Source organism: Sus scrofa, chromosome 1 (genome assembly GCF_054392235.1).
Source record: "Sus scrofa isolate SSC_HxYL_T2T_F1_AM1 chromosome 1, Sscrofa_HxYL_maternal_Yorkshire_Landrace_v2.0, whole genome shotgun sequence".
Classification (NCBI taxonomy): Eukaryota; Metazoa; Chordata; class Mammalia; order Artiodactyla; family Suidae; genus Sus; species Sus scrofa.
Window position 1 is genome coordinate 155,865,435 of NC_139383.1, and position 25,411 is coordinate 155,890,845.

General features: G+C 39.1%; 1 protein-coding gene across 14 annotated transcripts in view; it reads right to left on the reverse strand.

The window, feature by feature from the left end:
- The window catches only part of TJP1 (tight junction protein 1), a 264,401-nt gene that overhangs the window by 115,243 nt on the left and 123,747 nt on the right, over nucleotides 1–25,411 (reverse strand). For 6 of the 14 annotated variants that reach the window (NM_001444406.1, NM_001444405.1, NM_001444403.1 and 3 more), the window contains 1 exon segment: nucleotides 12,322–12,790. In NM_001444406.1, the coding sequence (NP_001431335.1) occupies nucleotides 12,322–12,348 (27 nt within the window). In that variant the 5' untranslated portion in view covers nucleotides 12,349–12,790. 14 annotated transcript variants of the gene reach the window in all.

Consider the following 25,411-nt stretch of genomic DNA (forward strand, 5'->3'; position numbering starts at 1 on the left):
CTGGCCTCACTCAGTGGGTTAAGGATCTGGCATTGCCATGAGCTGTAGTATAGGTTGCAGATGCAGTTCAGATACAGTGTTGCCAGGGCCAAAATGCAGGCTGGCTGCTACAGCTCTAATCTGACTCCTAGCTTTGGAACTTTCATATGCCGCAGGTGTGGCCTTAAAAAATAATAATCATAATAATAACAATGGTGGAGAGAAAAATACCAGTAGAAGTGGAGATGGAACAAGACTGGCCATAAGTTGATGACTGTACCTTGTGATGCTAAGGTGGGGATTCATTACACCCCCATTTGCTTTTGTACAGGCTTGAAATTTTCCACTTAAAAAACAGGAAGATAACTGAGAAATCTAGAAATTAGTGAATCTAGGAAAGACCCAAACCAAGAATTCTGCTACCAAGATACCAGGCCATCAAGCATAGCTTCCACGGGCTGGCTATGCTGGCAGTGGCTGCCTTTCATTTCAGAAAAGAAAAATGCAGCAGGTCCTGAAGATGTCCTTTCTGGGAGTTTCTGGGCTGAATTTAACCAGGTCTATTACCAGTAAGTGAATACCAGAGTGAAAACAAAGCCTCTAGTCTAGGAGGGGCCCCAGATACTAATCAAATAACCTACAGACAAGTACAAGTTTTTTTAATCGGGAAATAAAGGGATTGTGCAGGGAACTCAAAGCAGAGTTCTGAACTCTTCTGGGCTCAGGACAAGGTTCTTGAGGAAAAGAATCGGGATGGGGTTCTTTGGGGAAGAGGGACTGCAGCTGCAGCAGAGTTCCTGTCTCACCACTGGCTGCTCTGGCCAAGGAACAAGCTGGTCAGGAAGCCCTGCCACTTGTGCAACAAGATGCCCTGTGTGTAGCCTGAGGTGGCAATTCACTGAATTACATACAATCACCTTAACCAGCCTCAGGCTGATTTGATCAGATGCCCAAAAGGAAAGCATCTCAAAGTGAAAGGACTGGTTTGGACACATACTAAGACTCTGAGAAGAGCTACAAGGAAAAATCTTTATGGTGAAGATTCTAAGGCTTGGGATGGTTTTCCAAAGCAGCTCCACAGCGAACTTACTGGCACAGTCCTTCTGAGACTGTTAAGCAGATTACTCCCATCAGTGCTGAGCCAGGAGTCAGAGTTGAGGTCACCATTGCAGATGCTTACATCAACCTTTTAAATAAATTGATGATCAGCTGTTTAAAAAAAAAGAACTGGCACAGATGCTAGGTGAATGATGGATGGAGGTGGGGAACTTCCCAGGTAGAGAAAACAGCACATGCAAGAGCCCTGAGTAGGCTCAGGGCTACTCTCAAACAATAGTTGAGAGTTTATTATATGCTGACCTTGTGTTAATTAAGCTCTGTGATAACAATACACCAAGGTGACCTTTGTATTCACGGAGCTTACAGTCTCATGGGAGAACAGGATGATCAAAAAGTTTCATAACACACACACACAAAGGGAGTTCCCGTCATGGAACAGTGGTTAAAGAATCTGACTAGGAACCATGAGGTTTCAGGTTCGATCCCTGGCCTCACTCTGTGGGTTAAGGATCCGGCATTGCCGTGAGCCGTGGTATAGGTCGCAGACAAGGCTCAGATCCCAAGTTGCTGTAGCTCTGGAGTAGGCCAGAGGCTACAGCCCTAGCCTGGGATCCTCTGTATGTCACGGATGCTGCCCTAAAAAAGACAAAAAGACCAAAAAAAAAAAAAAAAAATCACAACTTAATCGCTTCTCAGCCTTTTGGCTAAGATCAAGTGTAAAAAAAATCTCACAACTGAATATACTATCACAGGCTTGAATAAATGCTGCAAAGGAAAGAAAGAATACCATGAGAGGAACTCCAAGAGGAGCCTGGCAGAAAGTTCAGTACCTGCTAGGAGCTAAAGAGGACAGCAGAGGTTGAGAATGGAGACCAAGGCAGGGAAAGATGCAAGGTGAGGCTAGCTAGGGGGTATGCAGGGGCCAAATAATCCTGTATGAGCATAATGATCTTATTACGGATTTAGGTCTTTTACTTTTAAAGGCCATATAAGAAGTCCAGGAATTTTGGGATGAGCATGCGTACTGGAGCACAAGGAGGAGGTACTAATCAAACTTTGATTTTAAGAAAATCATTTTAGAAAGACAAACTATAAGAGAGGAGTATGATACTACTTAGGAAGCTATTACAGAAATACAAAGAGAAGGCAGTAACGTGTATGTATGTATATATTTTATGTGTTGGAGGTGAGGGGTGTAAATAGTAGAAGTACAGATGGAATAAGTGGAAAGATATGAAGCAGTCAGGAGGTAAAAGCTGAACAGAATTTTCCAACCAATCATCTACCACACTAGATGGGTAGCCCAAAGTGAACAGGGTGCAACAGATGAAATTAAGGACCTGAATTTCCTAATTCATCAGACTAAAGACTACATCTCTTTCTTGATGCTATCATAATAAAATTTTCAGAAGTTATCTCAGGAGCTCAAGGACTTTATCTGAAACCACAGCTCACCTTGCTGGTCTGGGACTCAACCAACCTTTGTCGAGTTATCAAATAAATAAAATACATAAATGAAGAAAATGAGTACATACACACAGAAACACCATAATTCCTCTACACCTCTCCCTTGACATTAAGATTGGCTTCACTTAAAATGTTTTTAAGAGACACACGTAACATGATAGCTCACTATGTTCTGGGTACCGTGCTAAGCATATAACCATTTTTACATGGGTACTGTTATCATCACCTGCATTTTATTTTTTTTATGTTTTTGCTTTTTAGGGCTACACCTGTGGCATATGAAGGTTCCCAGGCTAGGGGCTGAACTGGAGCTACAGCTGCTGGTCTACGCCATAGCTCACAGCAACACTGGATCCCTGACCCACTGAGCGAGGCCCGGGACTGAACCCACATCCTCATGGATACTAGTTGGATTCATTTTCACTGCACCATAAGGGGAACTCCATCACCTGCATTTTAGAGATGAGAAAATATTAACTTGTAGATTCAAGATTCAGATTCCAGAGCTTAAACTCAGATAGTAAAGTGGCAAAGACTTAGGGTTATTCAATGATAACCTCTCTCTAGCCTGCTGACAGACAGGTCTCTCTCCTGAAACTGCCTATTCCCTGTGCCACTGAACTCAGACCACCTTCAAATTAAGAATTGCTATTCATGTTGGAGTTCTCATTTGCGGCTCAGAGGGTTACAAACCTGACTAGTATCCATGAGGATGTGCGTTTGACCCCTGGCCTTGCTCAGTGGGTTAATAAGGATCTGGCATTGCTGCCAGCTGTAGTGTAGACCAAAGATGAGGCATGCAGATCCATGTGGCAGTGGCTGTGGTGTAGGCCAGCAGCTGCAGTTCCAACTCAACCCCTAGCCTGGGAACAAGTGTGGCCCTAACCCCCCCCCGAAAAAAAAATTTCTATTCATCTGAAGACCATTAAGAAACATTAAGAAAAGCACCAGATTGGATAATATATCTATAATATACATAAACAAACAGTCTGTATCAAAAAAAGCAGCAACAAATTATTAAGAAAATAGTATCAAAAAGACAGAAAGCCAAAATTAAAGTGTCTGATAATGTGAAGTACTAGCAAAAATGCAAAGCAACAGAAACTATCCTTCACTGCTGATGAAGAGTGTAAGCTGGTATAATCTCTTTGGAGAAGTCACTAAAATTGAAGACCCACTAAACGAACCAGCAGCAATTCCATCCCTAAATACATCTTCTCTAAGATGTAAATTCTCTAAATACAAGTCACCAGGAGACAAGTACAAATTGTCATGGAAGCATTATCCTTAAGAGCCCAAATCGGTAAATAACCCAAGCACCCATCAAAAGTAGAATATACAAGCTGTAGTATATATTCATACAATAAGAGACTAAACAGCAAGAAGATGAATGAATTCATAAAGCAACAACACATGAATCTTAAAAACATAAAGTCATAATAGTGACTGTCTTGGGGAAAGAATGGTGTTAGAGGGAAAATCATAACATATGGACCTTATGGTCAGGGGCTGACTTGGATAGTTAGCAGAATAATGTCATTAGGTAGTGGCAGGAGGAAGCTTCTAGGAACTGGCAATAGTCTACTCCTTGACCTGGGTGGTGTTTACTTTGCGGTAATTAATGAACCTTTGCTTTATGTACTCATATATGTATTATGTTTCACAATAAAAAGGTATTAAAAAATGAAGTCAGCTGGCAACATGTAAGTCAGGGCAACTCACATAAAATCTGGATTTACAAGCAGCTCTGAAAAAACTGGAAGATCTGGCCTGCCTTTCTCTGACAACAATGGGCTGGGGCTGAGCAACTTCTGCGTCCTTTAGAGCAGCTTGTGCTCTCTACCATTCAGCACCCTCTCTTTTGGTTCTCGTGATTCATGCTGCTCCTCTGGTCTGAGACTCACCTAACACCATTCCATACTAGTCTCCCTGACACTCCCTATAAAACACAGATGTAAAAGCAGGTGCATGTGTGATTTCTAAAGTGTGCCATTAACCAGAGCAAGTACATTAACCTTAGATTCCTCAACTCTAAAAGAGATCACAGCAGTATGTAACAGTTATTAAGATTAGATAATACACATAAAACACTTAGCTCTCATCCCTCAGTAATAGGAGGCTGTTATTTATTACTAATACACATTGCTCATATTTACAACTAGAATGTAAATCTGCTTGCCACAGCCACTGTCTTCTGATTCCATAGGAAATACAGCATCAAAATATGGGTTGGAGTTCCCATTGTGGCTCAGTGGGTTAAGAACCTGGAACAGTGTCTATGAAGGGCAGGTTCAATCCCTGACCTGGCTCAGTGGATTAAGGATCCAGTGTTGCCATGCGTAGCAGGGTAGATTGCAACGCAGCTCTGATTGGTGTTGCGGTGGCTGTGGTATAGGCCTCAACTGTAGCTCCAATTCTACCCCTGGCCCAGGAGGTTCCATATGCTGTAAGTGCAGCTGTTTAAAAAAAAAAAAAAGAATTGGCATACATTTGTTTAATTAAATACTCCAACATTTTTAACACTGTTAAAAAAAAAAAAAAAACCACAGTAAATAAATCTTCCTAAGTTCTTTCACATGACAACATTGGGAAAAGTTTACTACAATTATACTTTGACAAGTACACTTGTATTTACATGTTTTTGCCAAAGCACGTATTTCTCCCCATTATGATTTTAACTGGTCTGATCAGTGTCAGATAAATGGATACCTATGAAAATACACTTAAAAGATAATGGATTTTAAGCCCTTAGTTATAAGGTTAGTTACAAAATGCCATCAAAATTAAAACTGACTTTTCAAGGTAAAACATCATAGGAAAACCAAAACCAGCTTACTCTTTTTCACATAGTTGTTAGTATCCTAATGACTAGCCCATACACTTAGCTAATTCTTGCCCCTCAGGTAAGTTTTTCTAAAAAAACCCACAAAAGTCTAGTTCAAACTATGTTTTCCAGAAGTCAGTCTGACAGTAAGCCCTCCTAAAATGGAAACAGCATGAATTTTACCAAGAACACAATGAAAGCTAATGAACTTGTTACCCACAAAACTGATCATCTCACAAATATAATGCTGAGCCCACATACAACAAAATCCACCCTGGAAGATTCTGTTTGTGAGTTCACAGGCAAAACTACAGTGTTTATGGAATGTGTAAATGAGCAGTAAAACTATAAAGAAAAACTAGAAAATAGGTAACTCAGGAGACAAGAGAGTTGTAATCTTTGGAAAAGGAGGTTACGACCCAGAAATGGCCTGTTCAGGATTCTAGCACTTATCATCACCCACAGTATTCTATTTGTTGCTTTCTGCCCACACAAATAAAATGCTCTGGGTGTATGTTAACTGCTCCATGCTGAGAACATTCTAGACTAGCAATAAACATTTGTTAAATGCAGAATACAGTTTCAAAATTCCAAATGATTATTTTTTCACAGCTTGTTTGATCCTAAATACAACATTAACAGCCAGCTTACTGTCCATTTTCCATGTTGGTATATTCACAACTTATAAGTATACAAATAAATTCTAATTACTTTATAAATCTTAACCTTTTTCTCCTTTTGAGATACTTTTACCAAATGCATGCATACAACTGTTACACAAATGTATCCAGATTTGATAGAAACATTTTTCAAAAATAAACAAGGGAAAATGCAGAAACTGGTCTTATAGCAAGCCCAGGTTCTAGACAGGATTCCACCACCTTCCCTAGCCAAAAAAGCATACCAGATATACTATGTTATTAGAAGACGACCTTAAGTGTGCTTGTTATTTAAGAGTAAACAATGCAAATTCTTTGAATCTTAAAGACGAATTACATACTTCACAACTGATTATGAGAGTACAGAGCATCTAGAAATGGTAAGCTTTTAAAAGACAGTGATCTAAAACAAAATGTGCTCGATTAATGCTTGTTGAGCTAATGAAAACAGTGTCATTACTGACACCTTCCTGAATTTTAGAATTATGTATTGAATTAAGAGCAACCATAAGTTGGAGTTCTCGTCGTGGCGCAGTGGTTAACGAATCCGACTAGGAACCTTGAGGTTGTGGGTTCGAGCCCTGGCCTCGCTCAGTGGGTTAAGGATCCGGCATTGCCGTGAGCTGTGGTGTAGGCTGCAGACTCATCTCAGATCCCGCATTGCTGTGACGTAGGTGGGCAGTTACAGCTCTGATTAGACCCCTAGCCTGGGAACTTCCATATGCCGTGGGAAGCGGCCCTAGAAAAGGTAAAAAGACAAAACAAATATATATTTAAATATATATATATTTAAAAAAAAAAAAGAGCAACCGTAAGTTAATTCAGTTATCAGAAACTGTGTACACATCCAAAAGATTACTACTAACAATTCGAGAGTGAAAATTTCTAAAATAACCAGGAAAAAAAATTGAACTTCCACTCTTTGGGAATGCATATTATTTCTGAAAAACAAAAACAGAACACATTTCCACAAATTAACAAAACTTTATTAATTAAGCCAGGTATATGCTAATCTTACATTCCTTATTAGTATCCATGCAAAGTAATATTCACTGTTTTTTACCTCCCTTCTGGGCTCAATAAACTAGAATGATTGAGGTCACACACATCAGTCAACTCATTTCTCAGCGTCTACCAGCATGAAAGAGATTGTTGTAATATATATAACTGAAATACACCTACGACATAAATGAAAACTTAACTTTTGATCTATCCCAAAGTTAAAGGCTATCCGAGAGTCAGTATTTAACCCTCCACGTGTTATAGGGCTTGTTATTAAATCTCAAATGGAGTTTGGTGGTACAAATTTTTGCAGCATTGGTTTTCTAATGTTAAAATAGTGCTATGCGGTAGTCAATCATTCAGTGTCCATTGTTTTCACCTATTTTTAGGATATTAATGAAACTTCCTATCCATGTACTCATCATATACTTATTATTAAAGAGGAATGGAAATCAAGCACCTGGCTAACCCACGAAGGAGTAACCTGAAGCCATTCTTCTCCGCAATAAATAAGTTAAGAAGTATTCTAGGTCAGAGGTAGCAAAAGGCCTATATTTATTGCTGGTTTATATTAGAAATACTGTACTAAAACAGGCCAATTTTAGATTAAATTTAAAATTTGGTAAACTGTCCCAATGTCTATCTCTTTATACAAGATTAAAAACTGTTAAACTGAGAAGGTTTTTAGGACTGTCTTTCAAAATTCAGAGATGCAAAGCAAGTTCTGGACAAATATTTCAGAAATATTATACTAGACATAAACTATCTTTTATTTAACTTAACATCCGATCAAAAACTCTATTAATAAAAACTACTTCTGTTCATTCCACTGGCTGGTCTTCATCCCTACAATGCTCAGTCGGACATGGAGTGTGCATCCACACCAAGCCCAGAAAGAGCTGTGAATGGGCTGTCAAGGATGGGCGGCTCCACACTACTTGGATTTGCAGCCAGACTCAGGGTCTTCTGCTGGACTAAATTTTGATCATTTCAGAGCTCTGTCAATAAGAAGGATTACATTTCCAAATTTTCACCAAAATTACTTTTAATGATGTTTTCCTTAGCAGCATGGTGATCTATCTTGTTTACAGGCAGTTTTATTCTTAGAACTGTACTGAGTTTACATGTGGTCTCTAAATAGAATAAAAGATTCAATAGGAGATAAAAGTTAGAACCAGTACACTGTTACTGGGACTGAGAGAAAAAAAAAAAGTGAAACTACTGTAATCTTTTTCCTTCAAACCAAACAGGAAATGGTGCTATATATGCTACATAACAGCTCTCAAAGCCACAGACTGGTTTCAACCTCATTATTTGTTAGTGGGCAACCGCCTCTCACCCACTGACAGCAATCAATGGGCAGCTGAGACTTTCTTAAATACAACATAAAAGTTTGAAAGTTCCTAACACAAAAACTATCAGTATTTTAAAAACAGAAAGAAAAGATCTTTCCTAACTGTAGTGCAATCTGTGCTACTGCACAATCTGTGGGAAAACGCTGAATTTTTAAGTACCTATCTTATAGAGCTATCCTAAAATGAACTTAAGAGTTGTAAACGTAGTCAGGATTAGCAATCAAGTACATAAATGACACTTTTAACCACAAGCGTCTACAATGTCAAACATGCCAACACAAAAAAATTAAAAGCCTGCCTTAAATACCATAAAAATATTTCTAGTGAAAAAACAAGTATTGTACAGCTTGGCAGGTACAGAAAAATATTACTAGAGTGAAGCTCATTAAAAGATAGTAGATACATCAAGTGAATTCTCATAAAGCACAGTGAGTTTTTAGTTTACCTTTAAAGCAGTATGAAGCAAAGAGGCACTAATCATTAAGCAAAAACATTAAACTGTTATAACTGCCACTCAGAGCACAATTCCTATCTATAAGGACTAATCAGTTTTGTTCACTGAGCTGTACTGTAGTTTTTAACTTTCAAATGTTCAGCTGTTAAGACAAGTCCATTCTGCCTTACTTGATACTATAAATCAATTCCTGAGAAATGGTGTAAATAATTTCCATACTAAGCTACATTATAATTTTAGAAATAATCAATGGAAAAAATTCTGTTTCTGAGACATAATGGAAACTTTTAAGCAGAAAAATCTAATAAGCACGTGTAATAGTACAATCTTAAATATTATTGCTTCCTCTAAAGTGAAACAGCTTGAAAATCCAGAAGCTACTGAACTTCTTTCAGCCACTTTCTGTGATTCAACCAACGGAAATGTTCCTAACAATTATTCATACCATTTCTCACATAATTAAACAATTCTTTGGTGAGGCAGAAAACCACCCTCAAACTCGTTTTCAATTTTCAAATATAATATTCCATTTGCAAATTCAGATGTACATCATTTCACACATATAAAAACTTTTCCTTTATTACTTAAGTTAATACCATGCACAGAGAAACCCTTTTCAACTCGGGTATATCTTTTAAAAAGCATCCTACGTTTTCTTTCAGTATTTTATGATTGGGAGGAGAGGGTAATTGACTAAAGCAGAAAACTAACTCTTTTAAAAGGATAATCAACACTGTTTATTGAATAACCCACTCTTTCTTCAATAAACATGTTACTTTTTTTATCATTTTTCTTTTTTGGCCTTTTTGGGGCCAAACCTTCACCATATGGAAATTCCCAGGCTAGGGGTCGAATCAAAGCAGCAGCTGCAGGCCTACACCACAGCCACTCGAGATTCAAAGAATCGTCTGAGACCTAGACCACAGCTCAAGGCAATGTCAGATCCTTAACTCACTGAGCGGGGCCAGGGATTGAACCCACGTCTTCCAGGATACTAGTCGAGTTTGTTACCATTGAGCCACAATGGGAACTCATTTATTCTTAATTTTCCCTCTTTCTGGCTAAGTGAATTTAGACAAATTACTTTATCTCTCTGGTGTTTCAATTTCCTCATCCATCAACTGCAGATAACTAGTGCTCACTCCATAGGGACACTCTGAGAAGTAAATCTCAATTAGTTCATGTAAGCACTTAGAACAATACTTCACACACATTAATGCTGATGACCATAATCACAAAAAGCTCATAAACACACAGACGTTTCTGGACTCTGTAATTCCAATGACTATTCCTGAGGTAAAAAGACTGCTTTAAATTACTTTGAATTCACAACACATCAGGTTTTCTAATGTCTTCTTTTTCCAAAATTTCATGGCTGTCATTTAGCTTATCAGATAAACTTCCTCATCAATATGTCAAGTTTTCTACAATACTACACTGGAATTCTATTTGTAACTGTATAAACATCAACTCAAAGAAATTTGCTATATTTAATAATAGTGACCTTCCTCATTGAGAAAATATATTTTCTTATCTCATTTATTGAGGTTTTATGTCCGTATTTAAAATCAGGTAATTTACCAACGATTGTTATATTTATTCCTAGATAAAACCTTTTCGGAGAAAGACTTAGTGACATATATCAGAATTTTAAATGCACATACCCTTTGACCTGGATTTCTTTTTTAAGAATTCAACATAAAGTAATACCATACAAGCGCATATATAAAAACCTAAAGCTACTTATTACAATAACAAAATCCTGGAAACAAGTTAAATGTCTATCAATAAGGCAATAACAATCTGCAGCATATTCATGGGATGGAAAAATATTCAACCATTACAAAAAATATAGAGTCAAAGGTATGGGCTTAGGGAAGAGTTCTTCTACAAAGCATTACGCTAAAAACAAAGGCAAACTGGAAAATTAATGTCTTCATTTATTTTAAATTGAGAAGTAGGAGAAACAAAAACATGATATGTTCCTATTAAGCATTTTAATCACCTTAAAAAAATGTAATATGACTTGGTTGATTGAATATTATTTCATTTCACCTTTTATGTCCTGCCTTGCTCTAGATAAGACTTAACAATGGCCCCATAACAAAGCATTTTTTTAAAGCTTTCTGCTCACATTTTACTCATAAATATTTAAGAATGCAAATGTCCATACAATGTAATGTGTAAGTTAACCAGCAATCCTTTGCAATATGCCTTTTCAATATAAAATCTCAATACCACAATTCAAAAGTTTGACTCCTCTTAAATCATTTTACTATGGCAATCCACTGAAAACTGAAATAATCTTTTGAGAGTGTGTCATCTTCGATACCAAGTGTTAGAGATCACACTACAGGAACAAAGTGATACTCTGTAATATGGAAACAAAGCTTTTCCTCCTAGGAAAGTTAAGTTCCAGAAAAGATAAATGTGAGCTTATTTTCAAACCCATGCAAAATTTTGCCTTTTATTCTAAATCTTGAGATCAAATGTTCTTCATCAATATATGGTCAAAAAATACACATGAAAGTTTTCTTAAAGAAAGAACACTAAATTCCTTAAAAGAATTCAATCACTACTAAATGTAATCACTAACTTCTGCCAGCCAGAAAAAAGGTCTTGAGTTCAGGAACTTCAGGGCCATATTATACCTGGTCCCAGATGCTATGAATAAACATTTCAAAAGTTTTTTTTGTTTGAAAATAAAACTACTACCTGCTTAACTTTGATACTGGTTGAACCACAGAACTGATTTTTAAGAGAATTTTTACTATTCACGTTTCTATATTATTCCAATTGTTTCAAAGGGCCAGTACTATTCCATGTACAAAAAAAAAAAAAGACGGTTAACTGACTTTTATGAACTTAAGCTTCTTAATATGAAATACAAATTGGTTTTGAAGCACTGAGAAAATGGCATAATCAAAACGTGGATAAAATGATAGGAAAAGGCGCTACTTTCTGAGGAACCCACAGGTGCTAGTATTTTTCACCCCACTGTCCATTTGTAAGGTATTTTGTGTTAATTTTGAAAGTTTAACTGAAACTAAACTCTAAAAAGTGTTGAGATTATCTTCAACGTTACCTTAAACAAGCAGGGTGGGAAAAAAACCCCAACCTACTGCACACAAATCGAGTGTTTGCCGTCTCAATCCTTATCGCTGGCGCGCGCATTCCAACAACAGTGACATCAGATCGAAACTACAGGGTTTGCCAGGGACCAACCACTCCTGCAGAGACAGCAGCCAGCGGCCGCGGGAGGTGGCACACGAACCCCGACCTCCGCCCACCGGGCCGCGGAACCCGCTCCCCGCGTCCAGCTTCGCCGCGCCAGACCTGTTGCGCGTCGCCACTCGTCCGCCTCCCAGAGAACTAAAGCCCGAGCCGGGCAGCGACGCCGCCGCGATGCACCTGCCCGCGGCCCGGCCCCGGCCCAGCCCCAGCGGCGGGGAGAGGGAGGAGAGCTGCCCCTGGCAGGACACCCTTGGCGGGAAGGGACGGGACGCCCCGGGCGGCACTCACCTTGGCGGCCGCGGCCCTGGCGGACATCTTGTCTCTTCCGCGCCTCGCGACGCTCCTCGGACCCGAGACTCCGCGCCACCAGCCGCCAGCTCCTCACGCTACAGCCCAGATAAACATCTCCCGGGAGCGAGCGGGGCTGGGGCGGGGGCGCCGAAGAGGCCCGGCCCACAGGGAGGGGACTCAACTCGGACAAAAGTCCGCGCAGCGCCCGCCCCGCCCGGGTCTCCCTGCGGGGCGCGCCGGGCCGGCGCCTAACCTCCGAGCGCGGCCGCCGCAGCAGTAGACGTCCGCACGGCCGCCCTCCCTCCACTCGGCAGCACTGGGGGCGTCAGGCTCCCCAGGCCTCGGCCGCCCACTAGCTCCTCGGAAACAGCTTCAGCACGTAACTTCTCGGGAGCGAGCCTCAGCCAGGGACGTGGCGTCGGCTGGGCAAGCCGGCGCCGGCAACCGCTGGCCGCCACGCAAACCTGCCGGCCCGGCCCGGCCCGGCCCACTGAGCATGCCCGGCGGGGGGCGGAGCCGCCCGTGAGGCGGGGCAAGAGGCGGGGCCATGAGGCGCGGGGCGAGCAGCCTGGCCAGCTTCCTGTCCGGATGCGACCCCTGTTGCGGAAGGAAAAGCCCAGTTTCCGAAGTAACTTGGCAAACGGAGTTTCCGCCGGTTGGCGGGTTTTCCTGTTTGTTCCTATCGCAGGTCCCGCCGAAATCGCCCCCAAGAAGCAAAGCCCCTGCGAACCCAGCCTTTCCGACCCGGGACGGAGACGTGCGCATCTGCTCATCAAGCCGCGGGGCCCGGCACGCACACCACACCCCCGGCAGATGGCTACAGCTGTCCGGCGTGCTCGGGCCTCATCTCTGAGGGGCTCCTGACGAGGTCAGAAGAACGGGTGTCCTTGACAAGCCAGCGGGTCCTGGTCCCCGGGCAGGAGCTTGAGAAAGACCCCAGAGCACTGTAGTACCTCGACCCTCCCACGCAGATCCCAAACTTCTTTGTCCGGCCGGTAGCCTGGGAAGTCAAAAGCATATTTTTGGCATCAATGCTAAAATTCTTAGTGCTGAGTGAATTCCTAAACCCAGTGCCTCCAGCTCGCGCGGAGCATAGAAGGCCTAACGAAGTTCAGTCCCCAGCCCAGCGCCATCAGCCACTGCTCCAACTTACCCCCATGCAGCCCGCCTCCTTGGACACCAAGGAAAATGCAGGAAACCATTCCCAGCCTTGCTATTCTACACAGATGTCAGGAATTCTCAGTAGCTGTAAATGCTACTGTCCTCAAAGGACCTAGTATAGTGCCACAAAATGTACACAAGAAATGCACACAAAGTGTAAACGTCAGGTTTTAAATCATGGTGTTCTCTTTAGAACTTAATTGTATGAAAAGATCAAGCTTAGCTAAAGAATATTTGTACATAAATACCATTTAAAATTTCAAAGTAAAATACCATATATTTTGCAATGTGAAGTTATATCTGAACGAGAAGTTCTGAGAAAAAAGCATTTTGCAAATCAAACCGTTATTCCTTTCTCCTCCCAGCCCCCTCAGAAATGGTTGAAGTAACTTTGGTTTTAAAGTCTTGTTGTATGTGACTTTTGCTTTTGAACAAAGTATTATTTATTCTTTTAAGACTGTAATTAGGAGTACCCATCCTGGCACAGTGGAAACGAGTCTGACAAGGAACCATGAGGTTGCGGGTTCGATCCCTGGCCTCATTCACCAGGTCAGGGATCTGGCATTGCTGTGAGCTGTGGTGTAGGTCACAGACGGAGCTTGGACCTGGCGTGGCTATGGTGTAGGCCGGCAGCTACAGCTTCCATTTGACCCCTGGCCTGGGAACCTCCATATGCCACGGACGAGGCCCTAAAAAGAAAGAAAAAAAAAAAAGACTGTAATTAAAATTTCCTTATGCGCAAATGCTATTTTTTAAAAATTGTGGCAATATTATGTATATTTTAAAAGGTGGCTGTGGAAGACCTTCCATATCATCTTTATTAGTCTTTCCATTTAATAAGATACACAATCAGTGTGACCTGCCTAGAAGTAATACTTGCTTCTTCAATAGACCTAAACCTGGAAACAGTATCTACAAATGCACTCAGACCTTTCGTCTTTCCTCATGTGATACTTTTCACCAAGCCTCCTGTATATAATTTAAATACTAGGTTAAATAATGATTTGTCAAAGACCTAACACATCTGATTACAGTTTTAGTTTATTTTACTTTTGCCATGATTAAAAAAATAAAATCAGCAAGAAATTTCACATTGAGAATGCTAATGCCTTAAAAACTACATTAATAAAAATATTTCAATGACTAATACTATCTTTAAATTTTTAATGGTATTTATAATATATAAATTTAGTTGTACAATGTATGTTTTATGTATCTCCTTTTTTTGGAGAATCGAGAAAATTTTTGTCATTTGTAAAAATAAAGGTAAAACATTGTCAAGAATTAAAAACACATCTCCATTCCTATGGTTTATATTGGGGGAGATGCTTTGATAAGAAGCAGAAAGCAGGAGTTCCCCTTGTGGCTCAGCTATAATGTAACAAACCCAACTAGTATCCATGAGGATGGGAGTTCAATCCCTGGCCTTGCTCAGTGGGTTAAGAATCCGGTGTTGCTGTGAGCTGCAGTGTAGGTTGCAGACACCGCTCAGATCTGGCATTGCTGTGCCTGTGGCACAGGCCAGCAGCTGCAGCTCTGATTCCACCCCTAGCCTAGTAACCTCCATATGCCACAGATGCAGCCCTAAAAAAACAAACAAACAAACAAACAAAAAAACTGATAAGCAAAATTTCATATAGTTGCCCCTTTAACAATCAAGAGTTTATCCACTGAGCACTCCCAAAATGTTCAAATTATACCATAACTTTAATGCATACATATGGATGTGGTTATAGCTCCTCTAGATAAATTTTATGGGAAGAAATAAAAGCAAAATTGAGATTCTCATTTAGAATTACAATAAAGCTTAACCAAGAATCTTTCAATTGCACAGACTATTTTATTTCTCATCATTTTATGCAATCTGAATAGGAAACTGAAAAACCACAACACTTATGAGACAACTTCCTGTGGGATTTTTGGTGTCTGTGGCGCAGACTGAAAAAAAAACTATGTGTGCAAAATCTTTATAAATCTTAGAACAATTTATTTAAACCGCTGTGCCCAGACAAACAACTTTATCCATACCCACATTTTCTATAAGTATGTTTCCATTACGAAAAAAAAAAAATCTTTAGAAAAGCGTATGTGTTATTTTTAGTATGAGCTGTGAGTTTACACATGAAACACAAAGGGGAAATAAAGCTCCCGTGGCAGAAAATGAGACAATCTAGATAATTTTACAGAAGAAAATATATATACAAAATACTAGAATTAGGAGAACGTTATCAAAGTATTGTTACAACAAAATAAATAATTCCAATCTAACTCTTGTGCCATATTTTTAAAAACTGTATAAATTGCTTCAGTTTTCTTCTGCCAGTAAAGGTGTATGACACCCTTTAAATAAGGAAAAGCTTTTTTTTGTTTGTTTTTTGCTTTTTAGGGCTGCATTTGCAACATACAGAGGTTCCCAGGCTAGGGTCAAATCAGAGCTATAGCTGCCAACCTACGCCACAGCCACAGCAATGCCAGATCTGAGCTGTGTCTTCAACCTACACCACAGCTCACAGCAACACCAGACCCTTAGCCCACTGAGCAAGGCCAGGGATAGAACCTGCAATCTCATGGTTCCTAGTCAGATTTGCTTCCGCAGCACCATGACAGGAACTCCAGGAAAAGCTCTTTAAGGCTCATAAAGTTTCTAGGTTTCACAGATCAGTAACATTTCAAAAAAAAAATTTAGGGGTACAATATAGGATGACCAGATTTTAATCTTATTTTATTTTGCAAAGTAAAGACATTTAAAAACAAACATTATGGGAGTTTATGATATAAAATGTAAATTTTATATCAAAGGTTTTGCCACACACAAAAAAACTAAAAGAATGTTACTATCACCAACATAATTTCATTTTTTAAAAGGGCATGTAGGAGTTCCCATTGTGGCTCAGCAGAAACGAATCTGACTAGGATCCGTGGGGACATAGTTTCGATCCCTGGTTAAGGATCTGGCGTTGCTGTGAGCTGTGGTATTGGTCACAGATGCAGCTCAGATCCCATGTTGCTGCGGCTGTGGTGTAGGCCAGCAGCTACAGTTCTGGGAACCTCCATATGCCATGGGTATGACCCTAAAAAGACAAAGGAAAACAACAACAACAACAAAAGGATATGTAAACACTAAAAACAAGGCATTTTTTATTCAGTTCAAAATAAAGTATAGTCTTTCCTAAGAAGAGTTCCTCCTAAGGAAGAAGGGGGCCATCCTGCCTCTGCCTAGGGCTTTCTCTTTTTAGGGTCCTGAATGTCACACAACCAGGCAGAATGGAAACTCCTTAATTCCATGGGATCCATGACTTAGCTGGACTGTAGGTCAAGCCTCTGACTCATTTCTCCTTCACAGCTTCTGCATCCCATCTTCTACACTCTCCTAATGATCCCTCAAAGACCCCCTCCCCAGCCCAAGCAAATAATTCACAGAGAAAAAAAGAAACTAAGGAATGGAAACTCCTTTCCCTTCCTGCCAAATATGACACACCTACCTTAAACATATGCTTTTCTTCTCTCTTTCCCTCCCCCCTGGGCTGGGAATCCCATCTGGGGGATGCCCCCTCCCCACCCCAATCCCTTCTGTCTGGCCATCATCTTTGTCCTCGCTCAGGTATAAGAGTCTACCTCTCTGAATTCAAGCTTCCCCTAGTGTCTCCCATCTTAAAAAGAGAGGAAAAAAGAAAAACAAAAATGTAAAATCCTGACCCCACCCAGGCTACCTTCAAAGGTGTGCCAGCAGTTGGGGCATGTGCCCTGCAGTAATGTCTTGACTTTATGAATTTACTCTGGATTTATGCTTTTTAAGTCAGGGTCAAGGGACAACGGAGACACACTGGGGACCTGGAGCCTCAAATCACATTGGTTCTGTCCCCTGTGCCTCCCTGGGGAGTGCTGCCATTTCCATGACTCCTGAATCCTGGCCCTCTGTCCCTGACAGTGATCCAGTGAGATCTAAGAGCCTGGATGGCAGGCAGCACCATTTCCCACCTTGGCAGGGGAGCTTCTCTTTTGGCCCCCATTCAGGCACCAAGCCTTCCCAGCATGGAGGTTTAAGGATCTTAGGTGGCTGCGGGTTGCTACAGGCTGCAGCAGCAGGCGAGGAGCTTGACTTCCCCAGACCTTGTGCATAGCCAGGGCATCTGGGTCAGGCGGCTTGTGACAAAAGGGTTCTGGTAGGCCTAGCAGGCAAATGGGACCCCCAGAACCCCTGAGGGACTGTTCTGCCTGTGATTATTCCCAGGTCCAAGGCTGTTCCCCCATCTGTCCCTGTTTGGGGTCCTCTCTCCTCCAGACCTTTCTAAGTCTGCCTGTAATTATGTCTTCTGGCCAGCTTAAGGGACAAACTCCGGAGACAAACCAGGAAATAGGAATTATATAATTTAAGTAATTCCTCATACAATTTAACTGTTTTTGGCCACACTTGTAGCATATGGATGTTTTCCAGGCCAGGGATTGAATCTGAGCCACAGCTGTGACCTAGTCTACAGCTACAGCAATGCCAGATCCTTAACCCAGTACACCAGGCTGGGGATTGAATCCATACTACCACAGAGACAATGCCAGATCCTTAACCCTCTTCACCACAGCAGGAACTCCCAAGTTAAATGTTCTCATCTTTGCATTTAAAACTAGCCTGAGGAGTTCCCATTGTAGCTCATCTAGCTGAGAACCTAACTAGTATCCATGAGGGTGTGGGTTCAATCCATGCCCTTGATCACTGGGCTAAAGGATCCAGCATTGCCAAGAGCTGTGGTGTAGGCTATATATGTGGCACAGATATGGCGTTGCTGTGGCTGTGGTGTAGGCCAGCAACTGCAGCTCCAATTTGACCCCTAGCCTGGGAACTTCCATTTGCTGCAGTTGTGGCCCTAAAATAAGCAAAAAGCAAACCAAAACAAAGACGAAAACCAAAAAAAAAAAACAAAAAAACTAGTCCAATGTAAAGATAAATGATAAAACTATATGAACTATATGTACCTTTAAGGATACTTTTTTCTGCTTTTTGAACAGAGGGTCCTGTACTTTCACTGTGCACTGGATCCCACAAGTTATACAGGCAGCTTTGAGTCCACCTCCCTTGACAGCCTATTCATGATGAGCTTCCAGAGAGTTCTCTCTCACCCTCATGTCTTTCTGTTGTCAGTGCCCAACCAGCTGTCTCTGCATTCTTCTTTTTCTCCCCTAATTTCACAATACAGGAATGCTTTCCTTCTGTAAAAGACTCAAGCAAGAGATATTTTTTAAAAGTCTAATTGAGCCACATCCTGCATTCCCATTACCCAGGAATACTAGTATGCAAAGTTAACTAAAGAGTATGTACCATATCACTTTCTGGGTATTTATTTACACATATATATGGAAAGAGAAATAGAGAAGTGTAGATACATAGGTATACATTTTTTAAACAAATGATAAACTATATTTACTATTTTATAATTTTTTTCACCTAATATGTTTGTCTTGGAGATTATATCAAACAATGAAAATCTACTTCATGATTTTAAAAAGACTGTCTATCATTCATAATATGGAGATACTATACCTAAGATGATTTTTATATTATAACATTGCAATAGAAATCCTTATCTATGGCGTTCCTGCTGTGTTATAGCTTTTTAAAGGATCCAGCCTTGTCTCTGAGGCAGTGTGGATTCGATCCCTAGCCCACGAACTTCTGCATGCTGCAGGTACAGTCAAGAAAAAAAATTCTTATCTAAGCCTTTTTGTGCACACCTACAAGTCTTTCTCTGGAAGAGTTATCTAAATGGATTTTTTTTGACTGAAGTACACGCTTATTTAAAATAAAATTTTATTTAAAAACTTTTTTTTTTTTATTTTTTGGCTGCACGCATAGCATGTGGAAGTTCCCAAGCCAGGGAAAGAACCATCACCAAGCAACAAACTCAGCCACCTCATTGACAACACCGGATGTTTAATCTGCTGAGCCACATGGACACTTCTAAAATAAAAATTTTAAACTGATACTGTCAACTTGCCAACCAAAAATACCAAATCAACCTATTCTGTTTCCCCTACTATATACTATATGAACACTTGATACTCATCTTTTGAATTTTCATCCATCAGGTAGACAAAAATGGTATATATTACTTGCCATTTATTTCACTTACTCCCCCTTTTTATTAGTCATTTCTTTTTGCTTTGCCTAAGTTCTTTAAGGATCCCCTTGTATTTAATGCATTCTAAATCTCTTCAGTTTGCTGTGTTTGTGTGTGTGTGTGTGAGTGTGTGTATGAAATAAATTTCTTTTGGAATAATTTTAGCTTCACAGATAGTTGAAAAGATAGTACAAAAAGTTCCTATATTCCCTTTATCCAGGTTCCCTTAATGTCAACATTTTATATAACTACCTTAGATGTGTGTAAAAAACTTAAAAATTAACATTGTTACATTATTACCAAAAGTGCACCAAGTCCTGCCAATTTTAACTCTTTAATTTCTCTGATATTTTTCCAATTTTGCCAAGCCTCCTCCTTTCCAAATCTTATGAAAACTAGTTTGGCCATGTTCATTTTGAGCCTCTAGGATTTCTTAAATTCAAGGTTGTGAACACAACTATGAGTGAGGGAGAGTATAAATTAAAAAACCACAGAGGACAACACAGGGTACAGCTGGAGTTTCATAGTTCTGATTATATTCAAGGAACTTTTTTCTCAGATTCATCTTTGTAAAAGAACTTCTTGAGATATTTTCTCATCTCAAATAATAAATGGAGGTTAGAAGAAATATTTTCTTTTCATTTTTTTATTTCTCAAATGAATTTATCACATCTGTAGTTGTATAATGATCATAACAATCTGATTTCACAGGATTTCCATCCCACAGCCCAAGCACATCCCCCCACCCCCCAAACTGTCTCCTCCAGAGACCATAAGTTTTTCATTGTCTGTGAGTCAGCATCTGTTCTGCAAAGAAGTTCTGTCGGACCTTTTTTCAGATTTCACATGTCAGTGAAAGCATTTGATGTTGATGTCTCATTGTATGGCTGACTTCACTTAGCATGATAGTTTCTAGGTCCATCCATGTTGCTAAAAATGCTGGTATTTCGTTCTTTTTGATGGCTGAGTAATATTCCATTGTGTATATGTACCACATCTTCTGGATCCACTCCTCTGTTTCCATGTTTTGGCTATTGTAAATAGTGCTGCAATGAACACTGGAGTACATGTGTCTTTGCGAGTCGTGGTTTTCTCTGGATAGATGCCCAGGAGTGGGATTAGAAGAAATATTTCTAACCCAGTTTAGTTTAAAGTCTGTCTTCCCCAAGTGGCAGGGAGTACCAAACTCAACGGATTAAGAAAGAGCTATTCCTTAAAAGAAGCTCAACAGTTTGGTCTCCCAGAGTATAATGTCTGAGTTTTGTTTACAATTTATGTGTGTATGTGTGATAAAACCTTTATAAAAGTAGTTTTTTAAAACAAACAATAAACATAAACTACAGAATAGTAGAACTCTGATAAAAAAAGTAAATACATTTTTTAAAAAAATAAAATTATCTAATTATTTTTACAAAATAAATTTAAAAAAACTAAAACTAGAATTATCTAATTATTTTTACAAAATAAATTTAAAATACTAAAAATAGAATTATCTATTTTTACAAAATAAATTAAAAAAACTAAAAATAGAATTATCTATTTTTACAAAATAAATTTTAAAAAAACTAAAAATAGAATTATCTAATTATTTTTAAACTAAAAATAGTTTTAAAAAACTAAAAACAGAATTACCTGGAGTTCCTGTTGTGGCTCAGTGGTGAACGAATCAGACTATGAACCATGAGGTTGCGGGTTTGATCCCTGGCCTCGCTCAGTGGGTTAAGGATCTGGTGTTGCCGTGACCTGTGGTGTAGGTCACAGACGTGGCTCAGATCCCACTTTGCTGTGGCTCTGGTGTAGGCCAGCAGCTACAGCTCCAATTAGACCCCTAGCCTGGGAATCTCCATATGCTGCCAGTGTGGCCCTAAAAAGACAAAAGACAAAACAAAAACAACAAACCAGAATTACCATTTGATCCAATCCCACTCCTGGGCATCTATCCAGAGAAAACCATGACTCAAAAACACACATGCAAAAAAAAAAAAAAAAAAAAAAAAAAAGATACATATACTTCAATGTTCATCGTAGTACTATATACAATAGCCAAGACATGGAAACAACCTAAATGCCCATCGACAGAGGAGTGGATAAAGAAGATGTGGTACATATACACAATGGAATACTACTCAGCCATTAAAAGTAAAGAAATAACAGCATTTGCAGCAACGTGGATGAACCTAGAAACTATCATGCTAAGTGAAGCCAGACAGTGAGACACCAACATCATATGCTGTCACTTACATGCGGAATCTTAAAAAAGGAGACAATGAACTTCTTTGCAAAACAGATACTGACTCACAGATTCCGAAAAACATAAGGTTTCCAAATAAGACAGGTTGGGGGGTGGGGGGATGCTCCTGGGGTTTGGGATGGAAATGCTATAAAACTGGGTGGTGATGACTGTTGTACAACTATAAATGTAATAAAATTCATTGAGTAATTTTAAAAAAAGAAGAAAGGAATCTGTAAAAACTGGAAACAAACTGGGGTGAGAAAATATACATTACTTTGGTGTCATAACCATATAAAGAAAAGATTATTTCCAATAATTTGTACAAAGTGATTTAACTATATTCTCAGTGGAGTATCTTAAGGAAAAGGGGAATGCAAAGAAATCTTAAATTTCTTTCAGTAGTCTGTTAGTAATACTATCAGCATTATTACTTTGAAACTTCTATCTGTGTGTGTGCATTAATATAAAACTGTAACATATTAGTGTATTAATATATAATTACATATTACTATCTATAACTATATATAAGGGTATTAATATATAATTATATATTACTATCTATAACTATATATAAGGGTATTAATATATTAGGATATTTAAGATGTATTAGTATTATCAACATATAACAATGTATAATATCAGCATTATTACATTATATATATAATAGTTTCAAAGTTAAATATAAACATATAACAATTTAAAAGTAATGTTAAAATTATATATGTTAATATACCCTAGTAATGCTAATATTATGTTTTTACAGTAGTTATATATTAGTTAATATAACTAATACAATATTAGTTAAATATTAGTTGATATAATGATATTAATATATGTCAGTGTATGCTAACATTATTAGGGACCAAAATTTTCCATTTAAGAGAAAACAGAAAAAAGTATAAAATTGAAGGCATTAAATAAAAATTTCACAACTTTTTTTTTTAGGGCCATAGGTGCAGCATAGAAGTTCCCAGGCTAAGGGTCGAATTGGAGCTACGGCTACCAGCCTACACCGCAGTCACAGCAAGGCCAGATTCAAGCCAGGTCTGCACCTATACCACAGCTCGTGGCAACATCAGATCCTTAACCCACTGAAAGAGGCCAGGGATTGAACCCCCATGCTTGTAGATACTAGTTGGGTTCATTTCCACTGAGCCACAACGGACATTCCCACAATTCTAATTTAAGTTTAAAAATCAGAATAACAAACTTAAAAGTATATCTAAGAGAAAAAGAAACATAGACATGTATATATATATATTTCAGGACCCATGGAGATACCAAAATCTGCAGAAGCTCAAGTTTCTTCCATAAAATGGTGTGGTATTTGTATATAAGCTAGGCACATCCTCCTGTATACTTTAAATCACCTCTAGTTAACTTATAACACCTAACATGAGGTAAATGCTGTGTAAATGGTTACCAGTGTGCAGCAAATTTAAGTTTTGCTTTTTGTAACTCTCTGGAATTTTTTTTCTGATTACTTTTGATCTGCTATTGGTTGATTCCATAGATGCAGAACTTTTAGAAAACAGAGAACTCTGTGTGTGTGTGTGTGTGTGTGTGTGTGTGTGTGTGTGTGTGTGTATTTCCCAGCTCTTGCAATTGAAAAAATGCTCAACATCACTAATTATTAGAGAAATGCAAATCTAAACTACAATGAGGTACCACCTCACACTAGTCAGAATGCCCATCATTAATAAGTCTACAAATAACAAATGCTAGAGGGGGTGTGGAAAAAAGGGAACCCTCCTACACTGTTGGTGGGAATGAAAACTGGTATAACCACTATGGAAAACAGTATGGAGATGCCTCAGAAAACTAAATATAAAACTATCATATGATCTATCAATCCCATTCCTGGGCATATATCCAGACAAAACTTTCATTCTAAAAGATACATGCACCCCTATGTTCACTGCAGGACTATTCACAATAGCCAAGACATGGAAACAACCTAAATGTCCACTGACAGATGAATGGATGAATAAGATGTAGTACATACACACAGTGGAATACTACTTAGCCATAAAAAAGAACAAAATAATGCCATTTGCAGCAATATGGATGGAACTTGAGATTCTTATACTAAGTAAACCAGAACAAGAAAGACAAAATATCCCTTACATGTGGAATCTAAAATATGGCACAAATGAACCTATCTACAGAACAGAAACGAACTCATGGACATAGAGAACAGACTTGTGGTTGCCAAAGGGGAGGGGGAAGGAGTGGGATGGACTAGGAGCTTGGGGTTAACAGTCCAAACTACTGCATTTGGAGTGGATAAACACTGAAATTCTGCTTTATAGCAAAGGGAACTATATCCAATTACTTGTGATGGAACATGATGGAAGATATTATGAGAAAAAGAATGTATATAAATGTATAATCAGGTCACTTTGCTGTAGAGCAGAAATTGACAGAACATTATAAATCAACTATAATAACAAATAAAATAAGTAGAATTTTTAAAGGACCAGAAATAATAAAAACTCAATAGAAATCAGTCTAATCAATGCCTACACTGTAATTTTCCTGCCAGGAAAGGCTGATTCCAGGTCTGGGGCAAGAAATATACATCCCAATCCTGGGACATGTTGTGCCAGAAAGCAAGTAGGTAAATGCTGTGCAAAGAATAAGGATTAAAGGGATACAGAAGCCAACAATAAGTAGCTCCCACTGGCCAAAGATGAAACAATTTGAGCCTCAAGGAAAAAAAAAAAAAAAAGACTGAAACACACTGAATACTAAAACCCACGAATTCATAATACAAACATACCTTATGCTTTTATACTTGCAGATATTTTGGGGGGTTTTTTTGTTTGTTTTTTGTTTTTGTTTTTGTTTTTGGTCTTTTTGCCTTTTCTAGGGCCACTTCCCATGGCATATGGAGGTTCCCAGGCTAGGGGTCTAATTGGAGCTGCAGCCACCAGCCTACGCCACAGCCACAGCAACGCCGGATCTTTAACCCACTGAGCAAGGCCAGGAATTGAACCCGCAACCTCATGGTTCCTAGTCAGATTCGTTAACCACTGCAACATGACGGGAACTCCAGATATTGTGTTTTTTATAAACTGTAGGTTTGTGGCAACCCTGCATTGTCAGATGGTGGTTAGCATTTTTAAGCAATCCGGTATTTTTAAATTAAGGCAATTAACATTTTTTTTCAGACATTGTATTATTGTACACCTAAAAGACTACAGTATTGTGTACCAGAAAATTCATCTGAGTCACTTTATTGCCATGATCTCGATTAGAACCTTTGTTATCTCTGAGGTATGGCTGTAATATCAAAAAAGAGAGTAAATAATCAAGAGATCATCCCCTCCAAAAAACTGCCTACTGAGCATCTCTAGATGTGACTCAGGCACCAATCTTTATTCTGTAAATTGTCAGTTAAAAGGAAAGAATACATTCTGTCTGAACACTACTGCAGATAACCAAATAACTAACTGATGAGGGAAAGCTTCTCATTAAAGAAAAAAGGAACTCCAGCTAACAAATCTGGAAGGAATGACAGAATTAGGAAATTATTATCTTGTTGTAACACTGAAATAACAGATGCGGGTAATGATCATCA